Source organism: Chinchilla lanigera, unplaced genomic scaffold (assembly GCF_000276665.1).
Source record: "Chinchilla lanigera isolate Chin_1 unplaced genomic scaffold, ChiLan1.0 scaffold00056, whole genome shotgun sequence".
NCBI classification, from domain to species: domain Eukaryota; kingdom Metazoa; phylum Chordata; class Mammalia; order Rodentia; family Chinchillidae; genus Chinchilla; species Chinchilla lanigera.
This window is the reverse complement of record NW_004955457.1, coordinates 11629853-11643121: the sequence shown is the minus strand read 5'-3', so window position 1 is coordinate 11643121 and position 13269 is coordinate 11629853. Positions and strand designations below refer to the sequence as shown.

General features: G+C 39.3%; 1 protein-coding gene across 1 annotated transcript in view; it reads left to right on the top strand.

The window, feature by feature from the left end:
* The window catches only part of LOC102029370 (cytochrome P450 20A1), a 60914-nt gene that overhangs the window by 3643 nt on the left and 44002 nt on the right, over positions 1-13269 (top strand). The window contains exons 2-4 of the mRNA XM_005397043.2: positions 1052-1101; positions 1694-1860; positions 4011-4153. Coding sequence (XP_005397100.1) covers positions 1052-1101; positions 1694-1860; positions 4011-4153 — 360 coding nt within the window. The remainder of the gene's footprint in view (positions 1-1051; positions 1102-1693; positions 1861-4010; positions 4154-13269) is intronic.

Below are 13269 nucleotides of genomic sequence, written 5' to 3'. Positions count from 1 at the left end.
TATTATTCTCTTAGAATTTTTGGGCTGTGATTGCATCATGATACAGTAAATTGAGCGGCTTAGAAACACAGACTGCATTTCTCTTGGTTACAGAGGCTGAAGTCTGTGTCTGGAGAGGGCTTGCTTCTTCGTCCCGGGGTGGTGCAGTGTCCTCATGTCGGACAAGAGCATACTCCTCCCCAGCTTTTCTATCAGGGCGCTAATTACATAGGGTGGGCTTTGCCCTCTGTCCCAGCACCTCAGCAGGCCCCAGCTGGTAATCCTGTCACCCTGAATAAGGTTCAACCTGTGGATTTGTGAGACCCAAACGTTTAGACCACAGCAATCATGTTGTAGTTGGGTAAATTCTTTGACTATAAGGAGCATAATTATTGCAGGATTGAAACTGTTACAAGCATGGACATATTTTTTTTAAGCCAAACCAGCTGAGACCAATGTATTTGATATATATTAAAATGTGCTTGGTCGGGCGTGATGGCGCATGCCTGTAATACCAGCACTCGGGAGGCTGAGGCAGGACGATCGTTGTGAGTTCGAGACCAGCCTGGGCTACAAAGTGAGCTCAAGGCCAGTCTGAACTGCATAGCGAGACCCTGTCTCAAAAAAGAAAAAAAAAAAACCCAAACAAATAAAATGTACCTGATAGATATTAATTGATGTAGAGTGAGTAGTCTTTGAATACCTTAGTTTATTTGACAAAGGAATATTAAATTCCTTCTCATATAAATTTTTAAAGTTTAATATAGAAATTATTTCTTAGATTCAACTGAGTAGGAAAGACATTGTTTAAGGTTCTACCTGTCTTGATAAAGTCATCTCATTTGTACGATATATGATAACTCATTGTACAAAACTGTTCTTTTAAGCCAGGTGTGGTGGCACATGCCTGTAATCCCAGGACTTAGGAGGGGGAGGCTGAGGCAGGAGGTTCACAAATTCAAAGGTAGTCTGGGCTGCTTAGTGAGTTCAAGGCCAGTTTGGACTACATAGTGAAATCCTGTCTCAACAAAACAAAATAAGACAAAACAAAAAAAATTTTTTTTCCCTTAAGGCTTCCAGACAAGCTGCAGGGATTCCAGGGATTGCTCCAACTGAAGAAAAGTGAGTACTTTTTTGTAGTAGAGTCAATTTTTCATTTTTGTTAACAAAGTTAAGCCACATTTTTAGATTATTCATCTTGTTTAATTCCTTGTTTACTTTTAAGTTTACCTCTGCAAATACACTGTAAACTTTAAGAACTAAAAAGATGTCTGTATAAATCCAAACTATGAATTGCTTTCACGTCCCCTTGCCAGAGAAAGCTGAAAATAGAATTTAGAAAGAAAGATGAAAACATTGCCATATGTGATCCCATAATCTTCATCAGCCGGTGGTGATGGCTGTTGCTGGCTCAGAATGCAGTGCTGCAGAAGTTGTATATTCTCCAGAATCCATGTCAGACGTTCCTGGTGTAGCTTTCCTCCTCGGTTTGAAGTGTTATGAATTCTCAAAATTCTCACAAAAAACTGTATCTAAATATAACTATAGAAGCACAGCAAGAAGGCAAATATAATTGCGGTTTGGATTTTGGAATAGTTTAAATTTTGTGGACATTTGTTCTTATCTATTGACATAGTTAATTCAGAGTCAACTGTGGTTTTTCTGCATTTTTCAAAGATGTTGTATTGTTAAATGCTATTTTATTTTTTAACAGAGATGGCAATCTTCCAGATATCATAACCAGTGGAAGTTTGCATGAGTTCCTGGTTAATCTACACGAGAGATACGGACCTGTGGTTTCTTTCTGGTTTGGCAGGCGCCTTGTGGTTAGCCTGGGCACTGTGGAAGTACTGAAGCAGCATATCAACCTCAACAGGACATGTAAGTTTCGTTTTCTGATTAATTGACTTTCTCTTTGAAGAATAAATGTTTATATGTAACTATACATTATTTTTGGATAGGAATAGGTAACATTTATTGAATGCCTCATGCTACATAGAGATTGTGGTCAGGTCTTCATTTTTCCCTCACTTAAGACAATGTAGTAAAATTGCCTTTTTTGTTCATTTATAGACCTATCCAACAAAACATCAATGTAAATTATAATAGGATATTTTTGGAACCTGACAATTTGTGGTTTGATCCCCAGTAACATTAAAAAAGTTTCAGGGTACATCGTGAAGATTAAATATATAATGAACAACCAGGAAAAATCTAAGAAGAACGTTAATTAGGGAAGACCTTGTAACATCAAGTAGTGGTGGCAAACCTATGGCACATGTGTTACTTGTTTTTCCTTGTAAGACCAAAGATGTTAACGTATGAGTTGTTTTTCTAAACTAAAACCTCAGTCTTCAGGTTTAATTGCAGTGTTGGCACTTTGTGATAAGTAAGGGTATTTTGGGTTGCAGTTTGGGCACTTGTCTCTGAAAGGTTCACCATTACTGGTTTAATTTGTTATAAAGCTAGATTAGTCTACAGACTCTTATGCTGTGATAGGATTAGACAGATTGATGGAGTATGGTAGGTAATTCAAAAGTTAAACCTATGCTACATATTATTAAAATAGCAAAGTTTATTTTATTATTATCATTATTATTATTTTTGTCTCTCCGTGGCTGCCTTATTTTACTTAGCATAATGTCCTCCAGGTTATTTCTTCTTGAAAATGACAGAATTTTCTCCTTTTCTAAGACTGTTAGTGAATTATGTGTATATGTCACTTAAAAAAATTTTTTATGCTCATCTTTTGTAGTATTTTATAATAAAGGATAAAAGATAAATATTTTTGGGAGAACTGGTTAGATATTTGAAAAAATATTAACCCCTGCCTTATCCTTTATATCAAATTCCAAATGATTAAAATATGAAGTCATTAAAATAAAAGAAGAAAACATGGCTAAATGTTAACCTTTTTTAGCAGCAAGGAGTACAGAGTCACCCTTTCCTAAAATAATACATCTACAGGCCAGGTGTGATGGTGCACACCTGTGATCCCAACACTCGGGAGGCTAAAGCAAGAGGATTGCTGTGAGTTTTAGGCCAATGTGGGCTAAACTGAGTTCAAGGCTAGCCTGGACTACACAGCAAGACCCTGTCTAAAAAAAAAAAAAAATTAATCTAGGAGTCAGAAGGTGTAATATAAATAAATCTACCTACCTAAGAATGAAAATTTTCAGTACAGTTTTTTAAAACCTTGAAGAAGGAGGAAAGGGCTGGGGATATAGCTCAGTGGCACAGGCACCTGCCTGGCAAGCACAAGGTCCTGAGTTCGAGCCCCAGTACAAAAAAAAAGAAAGAAAGAAAGAAAAAGGAGGAAAGAGATGAGAAAATATCAGGCATACTTGGTACATGCAGTATATAGTAACTGATTATTATTTCTTTTTTGGGGGGTACTGGAAATTGAACTCAGGACCTTGTGCTTGCCAGGCAGGTGCTTGTGCCGCTGAGCTATATCCCCAGCCCTGATTATTATTTCTTTTAAATAAATAGATATCATGAAAAGTTTGAAAGAGAACTGAGAGGCAAATGTTATGGCTCTTTCCTATAATCCCAGCACTGGGGAGGCTGAAGCCGAAGGATCACAAGTTTGAGGCTAGCCTGGACTACAGAGTGAGACCCTGCCACAAAACACCAAAAGAAACAAACCAACTGACCAATTAGTAAGAAATGAGAAAACTGTTTCACACACACATTGTAAAAACTAATGAGAAAGTAAAACCACTGGGTATGGTGGTGCATATTTGTAATCACAGTTTGATGGTTGACTGATCATGTCCATTTGGGAGGTTTAGTTAAAAGAAGCTTAGCTAAATCAGCTCTGCAATTCCACACCCTGGGGTGAGGAAGACCTACCCTAGAGCAGCTGGTGGCCTGGATGGCATAAAGGGGAAATGAGGCCTGAACTCCCAGCAATTCTCCTGCCTCAGCCTCCTGGGTGCTGGGATTACAGGTCTGTGACACCACACCCACCAGATGGCAGTTTTTTAGTGATTACTTTGATTTAGAAATGTTTGACCCGTCTGTTTCAGTGGACCCTTTTGGAACTGTGCTGAAGTCATTGCTAAGGCACCAGTCTGGCGGCGGGACTGCGGGCGAGCACCACGTGAGGGAGAAGCTGCGTAACCGTGGTGTGACCGAGGCGCTGCAGAGTGACTTTGGGCTCCTGCTAAAGGTGAGATGCTGAGTAGGTTGGTCTGGTGTTCTGCAGTGCTGGACAATAACATGTTTTTAAACTTTTGGTATGCCGTCTTCACCTCTTTCCCTGTGTCTCTCTAAGCTGATTTTTTTTCTTCTCCAAGAAATTTTAAAACAAAATGAGACACATAGAAAGCCCATACACTCAAAAAAGAAAACAACATTCTGAATTGTAGACTTACTCTGTAGGGATTTGTTTTGTTTTGCTTTGTTTCTGTCTTTTGTTTTTATGGTACTGGGAAGGAACCTAGAGCCCCACACATGCTAGGCAAGTGCTCTACCACTGAGTTACATCCCCAGCCTCCCTACATAACTGGAAAGATGGAACAGAGACCTAACTTTTCCATGCCCATTGATTTGTCTGTTGCTATCAGGCCAGACTTGTCTCAGTACATAGCTCAGGCTGGCCTTGCAGTACTGGGGATTGAACCCAGGGCCTTTCACATGGGCTATGCCTCTAGTTCTACAGGCTGGCCTTGAACTCACTATATAGCCCAGGATGGCCTCAGATTCACAGTGATGTGCCTGCCTCAGCCTCTCAAGTGCCATGATTACAGATGTGTACCACCATTCCCAGCTCAGTCTTTTTCTTTTCTCTTCTTTTCTTTTCTCTTTTTTTTTTTTTTTTTTTGGTTCTGGGAATCAAACTGGGGATCTTGGGCTTGCCCGGCAGGCACAAGTCCGCTGAGCTATATTCCTGACCCCCTAAAACTGTGGTAGACCAACAGCCTGCACTTTTTTTTTTTGTCTTTTTGAGACAGGGTCTCGCTATGCAGTTCAGGCTGGCCTTTAGCTCACTTTGTAGCCCAGGCTGTTCTCAAACTCACCATGATCGGCTCAGTCTTAAGCCAGTTTCCCAAAACATGATCCGAGCTCACTTGAAACAGTCTTTCTGGTTACAGTACTGATCACTGGGCTTCTTGTGCTGAATCACTGGAGGAGCTTGGTGTTTTGAAAGCACTCTACAAATAATTTACAGTGTCTTCACAACAACAGTACTGATCCCTACCATTTTGTTTTGGTCTCTAAAGGTCCCAGGTTGCACCCGGTGTTACCTTACAGTCCTTTGTGTCCCCATGGGACTGTCACAAACCTTCTGCCATGTTCTAGTATTGCCAGTCACACTTCCATTAACAAACTCTGTCCATCTCAGTCCTTTGTTCTTTTTCCTGATTTTAAATCTTTCATTTTTTTGAGACTGGATCTTACTGTGTAGTTCAGGTTGGCCTCAAACTCACTGTGTACCCCAGGCTTGCCTTAAACTTGTGGCAAACCTCTCACCTCAGTTCCCCAAGTGCTGGGATTACGGGCATGCACCACCACGCCTGGCCTGATTTTAAATCTTACAGAATCATTTCTCCTTCTCCTCCTTTTTGTTTTATTTAATTGCAGAGATGGGGTTGAACTCAGGGGCTCACATAAGCTAGGAAAGTGCTCCACTACTAAGCTGTATCCCTAGCCCTAATTATCCTTCCTTCTATCGAAAGATACCCTGATTTATTTGTTCTCTTTTAAAGTCATGTAATATACAAAAGTAATATGTGGCAGAGTGCAATGATACATGTCTATAACACCAGTTATTCAGGAAGCTGAGGCAGGAGGATCAAAAGTTCAAGGCCAACAAAACAAATCAGAGTAATATATAGCTATATAAGACATGGAATATTTAACAGTATAAAGAAATCACCCATAATTTCACTGTATACCAACTATATTAATATGTTATTGAGATCATAATGTATACACAATTTTGTTTTGTTTTGTTTTCTTGAGACGGGGTGTCCCTGTGTTCAGGCTGGCCTTGATCTCACTATGTAATCCAGGCTAGGTTTGAACTCTTGGCAATTCTCTTCCCAAGTGCTGGGAATGCAGGCGTGCACCACCACACACACACACTTCATGCCCTAGTTTAAAATGTCAGTTTCCCAAGGGAGCTATCTCTGATCTTTCCACCATCCTTGAGTAAGTGCCCTTTTTGGATGCTATCATGACATACTTTGCCTTTCCTTCACAACCCTTTCCCTGGTTGGTAATTCTGTATGAGTTTGTCTCCTTCCTTGCAGTGTATGCTCCATGACAGTGGGAATTAGTATTTTGATTGCTGTTACATACTTGAGTCCTAGTGCAGAGCAGGCCCTCAGCAAATCTTTATTAAGTCACTGAATGGATACTGATTAACTTAAAGTCCCTCTATTACGGTTTATTATTTCTAGATGTCTCCTAAAGCCTCCTATGGTCATAGGTGGGACCTTCAGAAGGTGATGAATAGAGGCTTTATAGCTGACTTGCTGTTAGGATGTGGAGCCTAGTGGGAAAGAGGTGGTCACTTGGTTATCACACAGAAGGTTGTATCTCCCTTCCCAGCTCCTCCCTTTATTCTCCGTGCTTCCTGTCTGCCATGCCATGAGCAGCTTTTCTCAACCATGCTGTCTTGCCTTGGAGCCATCAGACTTAATCCTCTACAAACTGTGAGCCAAACTTTTCCTTCTTTAAAGTGTGAGTATTGAATGCTGTGTCTCAGTGATGGGAGAATAACTAACATGCCCTCTTTCTGGGCATGGTGATGCCTGCATAGACTCTGAACACTCAGGAGGCTGAGGCAGCAGGATTCCTGTGAGTTTAGGGCCACCCTGGGTTACTTGGTGAGTTCAAGGCTAGTCTGAAATACATAACAATTATATAGCCCAGGCTAGCTTGTCTCAAAACAAAACAAAACAACAACAGAAAAAGTACGATACCCTCAATTATTTGACTCTTACTGTTTTCTTCTCTGAAAAATCCAACCTCTATTTTAAATTGAAGTTGCTTCTACTGAGCACCTTCTCTAAATTTTAATAACAGCCGAGTATACGTAGCTAACAAAGTAAATCTATTTTCTTCCGTCTCTCTGCCTTCTTAGATAATGTTTTCCTTCCAGCTTAGGTATCAGGTAGAAGAGCCTGTGAGTCTTAGTGTCTTTGGATATCCACATGAATCTTTGTGTGTTACTTGACCTTTGGGAATTTTTATTTCCTCTTCTGTAAATTGGGGATAATAGAAATTGCTGTGAAGATTCTATGAGATACTTGTGTACAGTACCTAACAGTAGATCCTAGAATACAATAAGCACTCAGGAAATACTTCCTTTCTCTTCATGCGAGTACTTTCTCTTACTGTGTACTTGCTGTCCCCCTTCCATTCTGTGCTAGTAGCATTTTTCCTTTCTTATATCTTTCCTGGTTCTCTGAAAATGCCTATTGTTATTAATAATCCAACTTGGCTAATGCATTTCCTCTTTTGTCTTAGTCATTTTAACATCACTGGAACAAAATACCTGGCACCCCAACTTAAAGCAGGAGGTTTACTTTGGCTCCGTTTCTTTAAGGATTCAATTCATAGATGGGTGGCCCCAGTGCACACTCAGCTGCTGACTCAAGTTACTAGATGACTCCACTGATAAGTATGGCAGCCCCACCATCCAGTCAGCTCCCAAAAGCTCTGCCTCTGAGTGCAACAGGTTTGAGGGACATTCTAGATCTAAATCAGAATCTTTCATGCAGTTTTATACTTGATGGGTCATTTGCAGGGCTACTTTGAACAACTTCCTGTGCTGTAGGTATTAAATCCATATTCACTCATGAATGTTTATACACACCTCACTTTCACATTATACAGATTAAATATTTTTTTAAAAGTTAGATTTGGTAAATGTTTAATGCCATTTTTTCCTTATTGGAGTTCTGGTTGAAACTCACACTTCACATTCAAGACTTGAGGCTGGCATTCTAAGTTAATGTAAGCATCAATTAATAAGTTAGTTCACCTCTGCAGTTTTGGTCAAAAACAGACTGAATGAGAGCTTCATTTATGGTTGGCTGTTGATTAGTCTCTCCTTCACTGTTCTGTTTGTAACTGGTAGCCGGTGTTCCCTGGGCTATGAAGAGACTGCACATCCAGATCCCCATTTTGGTAGCTCAGGGTTCTGCTTCTTCTATTCTCTGAACTTTGTAGGCCACCTGCTTGGCTTGCCTTAGCTATTCCCATGACTCTCCTTGTTCTCCTCAGAAGTAGTTAGGTTGCTTCCTTGTGAACACCCACAGGAGGAATCTTTTGACTCTGCTTAAACACCTTAGCATTTGTTAGAAATACTTTGTATTTAATTCCTTTGTAATAGCTCCAGGGAATTTTGACTGCTTTGCCCTCAGTGATGATAGAAACACCTTTTTCTTTATTATTATTATTATGGTTTTTTTTTTGAGACAGGGTCTCACTGTGCAGTTCCGGCTGGCCTTGAGCTCACTTTGTAGCCCAGGCTGGCCTCAAACTAACAATGATCCTCATGCCTCAGCCTCCCGAGTGCTGGGATTACAGGCATGAGTCACCACACCCCGCTATCATTATTATTATTATTATTATTATTATTATTATTATTATTATTATTATTTTGCAGGAGAGTTCTATGGATTGAACTCAGGATCTTCACACTGGACTCCATCCCCAGATCCTTTTCTAGTCTATTTTTGTTACAGGGTCTTGTTAAGTCACTAAATTGCCCAGGCCGGGCTTAAATTTTTTTATCGTTTTGCCTCGGTATCCCAGAGTACTGGAATTATTGGCATATGCCATCACACTGACTTCTCCATGTTTTATGACACCCTCTATTTTCTTTTTTTTTTTTTGAGACAAAGTATGTAGGTCAGGCTGGCGTTGAACTCTCTGTATAGCTTAGACTGGCCTGAAACACGTGGTAATCCACCTGCTGCAGCCTCCCAAGGGCTGGGATTATAGGCATGTGACACTACATACCACGAAATTTTTGTTGGTGCTGGAGATCAAACCACGGGCTTCATGCATGCTGAGCACATGCTGTACATCTGAACTGCATTCCCAGACCCCACACTTCTAATCCTTTTTCTTTATATTCCATTCTTCTTTCTGGGCAAAGACAAATCTTGGTGGAATATTTGTTTGCAGTTTTCACATTTTGTGCCACCACAATTTCAAGCTTTGATTGATAGGCTTGGTCTACATGTGAGGAGTCTGATTTAGCTTTGTTTTGAGCACCATTGCACAAGCCTGGTACTTAATTTAGGCACTATTCAGAGAGACAAATGACTAATCAGCAGGAACATTAGTGAGGTCTGTTACTTTCAAGTGTATCCTCTTCCCCTTCCTACCAATGCTTCCTTGTTCTCCTCTTCCTTCTCTTTCTCTTCCTTTTTTCCTTTTTCCTCCTCTTTCTCCTCTTTTCCATCTCCTCTTCTTCCTCTCCTCCTCCTTCTTTTTATGGTACTGGGGCTTGAACCTAAGACCTGGCACATGTTAGGCAAGGGCTCTACCATTGAGCTATATCCCTAATCCTTTTTAAAAATTTATTTTACTTTGAGAGGAGGTCTTAACTAAGTTGCCCAGACTGCAGTCTTTCTGCCTCAGCCTCCTGAGTAGCTGGAATTACAGGCATTCACCACTGTGTCCAGCCTCTAAACCCATCATTCACAGGAGTTTGCGCCTTAAAATGAGTTGTATAGAACTGGGCATGGTGGCACACACCTGTAACTCTGGCACTCTGGAGGCTTCGGTAGGAGATTGCCACAAGTTCGAAGCTAGCCTGAACTGCAAAGTGAGTTCAAAGCCAGCCTGAACCACATAGCAAGTCCTTGTCTCAAAAAAAAAAGTAAGAAAATAAGTTGTATGCTGCATGTGACTATGGTGTGCATATTGTAGCTGGCTGTTCGTAGCATTCAAGGCTCTTAAAGGTTAGTCATCACTGGGCTTTTGGTTTTTGCTGTTGTTCTTGTTTTGTTTATTTTTGGTCCAGGACTGAGCTCTACTTTTGGATTAAATCCTGTAATGACGCTAATCTTCTCAGCTTTGTTCTGAATTCTCACTCCTTCCTGTCCTGATCATCTTTGGTTCAAGGCTGTGTGTAAATCTCCATTTCATTTTGTGAGTGTAACTTCTCTGTCTGTGACTTTGGGGTCATGTTCTTTTTTTTTTTTTTTTTAATAAAAGAAGGAAAACATATTAACAGACAGACATACATTTATGAAATAGCATAAGAACAATACAAACAAAACAGAGTTACAGACAAAGTTGTAGGAAATTAACCATGGTTGTTGTTTTACTTATTGGTATCTTCAAAGTGGCTTCTCAAGAAAACAAATAGAGACATACAAGATTGATCAAACAAGTAATCATTAACTATTCCTTTCTGTAGAGCAATAGAAGACAGTAGTACAACTATGTTAGCTATCCTGTATATACATACCTAATGTCCCCTTCTTTCCCTGCTCTTTTCCCACACCCCAGTTACCCTTTGCTTTTGAGCGTTTTCCTTTCATTTCACAATGTCTATCATACCTCCTAGTTTTTATTCAGTCTTTCAGGTCTTACACTAGTGAAACAATACGATGCACAATACGATGCTTACACATGCAGGTCTGATTTATTTCACTTATGAGGATGATCTCTAGTTGTGACCATTTACCTATAAAAGCCTTGAGTTTATCTTTCTTCATAGCTGAGTAATATTCCATTATATAAAAAGTACCACAATTTTTTTATCCAATCTTCAGTGGATGGACATTTGGGTTATTTCCACAATTTAGCAGTTACGAATTGTGCTGCTATGAACATGGGTGCACATATATCGCTGTGATATGATGTTTTCAGATCTTCTGGGAAAATACTCAAAAGGGGAATAGCTGGGTTGAATGGGATTTCTAGACCTAGTTTGCTGAGGAATCTCCAAACTGATTTCCACAGTGGTTTCACCAGTCTGCATTCCCACCAGCAGTGCAGAAGAGTTCCTATTTCTTCATAGCCTTGCAGCATTTGTTATTGGTTGATTTCTTAATGATTGCCATTCTTACTGGGGTGAGATGAAATCTCAGTGTTGTTTTAATTTGCATTTCGTGAATGACTAATGATGTTGAACATTTTCTCATGTATTTATTTGCCATTTGTATCTCCTTGTCTGAGAAGTGTGTATTCATCTCAGCTGACCATTTTTGCATTGAGTCTTTGAATTTGGGGGGCTGATGTTTTTTAATTCTTTATATGTTCTAGATAGAAGCCCTTTGTCTGAGGGACAGTCAGCTAAAATTTTTTCCCAATTTGTAGGTTTTCGTTTTACTCTGTTGATGATTTCTTTAGATGTGCAGAAACTTTTCAGTAGGATGAGATCCCAGTTGTTGATTCTTTGAAGTATTTCACGGGCAGTTTGCTTTTTGTTCATGAACTCTCTGCCTACCCGTATGTCTTCAAGGTTTTTACCTACTTTCTCTTCCAGAGGATTTAGTGTTTCTGTTTTAATATTGAGATCTGTGATCCATTTTGACTTGAGTGTGGTGCATGGTGATAGACTTGGGTCTATTTTCAGTCTTTGCAGGTAGCAAGCCAATTTTTCCAGCACCATTTATTAAAGAGGCTATCATTCTTGCAGTGAGTTTGTTTGGCCCCTTTATCAAAGATTAGGTGGCTGAGTGTGTTTGTGGTTGTGTCTGTGTCCTCCAGTCTGTTCCATTGTTCCTCCAGTCTGTTTTTTAGCCAGTACCATGTTGATTTTATTGCAGTGGCTTTTAGTATAATTTCAAGTCAGGGATTGTAATTCCATCTGACTTGTCCTTGTTGCCCAGGATTGCTTTTGCTATTCTGGGTCTCTTCTGGTTCCAGATGAATTTAAGGAATGTTTTTTGTAGATCTGTGAGGTATGCTAATGGTAGTTTCATGGGAATTGCATTGAATCTGTACAACAATTTTGGTAGTATGGCCACTTTCACAGTTTTGGTTCTTCCTATCCATGAGCAAGGGATATTTTTCCATTTATTGAAATTTCTTCAATCTCTTTTTTCAGAGTACTGTAGTTTTCATTGAATAGATCTTTTACTTCTTTTGTTAGATTGATTCCTAAATATTTCAGTTTCTTAGATGCTATTGTGAAAGGTATGGTTTCCTTAATTTCTCTCTCAGTCTGTTTGTTGTTTGTATATAGGAATGCTATCGATTTTTTGGGTGTTGACTTTGTATCCAGCTACACTGCTGAATTTGTTGATTAATTCAAGGAGTCTTCTTGTGGAGTTTTTGGGGTCTTCCACGTAAAGTATCATGTCATCTGCAAATAGTGATAGTTTTACTTCTTCCTTTCCTATCCTTATTCCTTTTATTTCTCTCTCTTGTCTTGTTGCTCTGACTAGTGGTTCCAGAACTATGTTGAACAGGAATGGTGACAGCAGACATCCTTGTCTTGTTCCTGATTTTAAAGTAAAACCTTTCAGTTTTTGTCCATTTAGTATGATGTTGGCTGTTGGTTTGTCATAGATGGCTTTGATTAGGTTGAAGTAAAGACCATCTATTCCTATTTTCTGTATAGTTTTTATCACGAATGCATGTTGGACTTTGTCAAAAGCTTTTTCTGCATCGATTGAGATGATCATATGGTTTTTGTCTTAGGCTCTATTGATACGGTGTATAACATTAGTTGATTTGTGAATAATGAACCATTCCTGCATTCCTGGAATGAAATCAATGTGGTCGTGGTGTATGATTTTCTTGATGATTTGCTGCATTCTATTTGCTAGTATTTTATTGAGTATCTTTGCATCTATATTCATTAGGGAGATTGGTCTGTAGTTCTCTTTCTTGGTTGGGTCTTTCTCTGGTTTTGGTATCAGTATAATACTTGCTACCAGAAATGAGTTAGGGAGAATTGCTTCCTTTTCAATTTCACTGAAGAGTTTGAGGAGTGTTGGTATTAAGTCTTGTCTGAATTTCTTATAAAACTCTGCTGTGAATCCATCAGGGCCTGGGCTTTTCCTTGTTGGTAATTTTTTAATCACATTTTCAATCTCATTAATTGATAATGGGTTGTTCAGGATTTTTATATCTTCTTGACTGAAGCTTGGTAATTCGTACATATCTAGGAATCTGTCCATTTCTTCTGAGTTTTCTATTGTATGGGAGTAAAGATTTTCAAAGTAGGTATTAATGATCTTCTGAATTTCTGTGGAATCTGTAGTAATTTCATCCTTTTATTCATTATTGCATGAATTTGAGTTCTTTCCTTTCTTTTTTTGATAAGGTTGGCTAGGAGTTTATCAATTTTATTTATTCTTT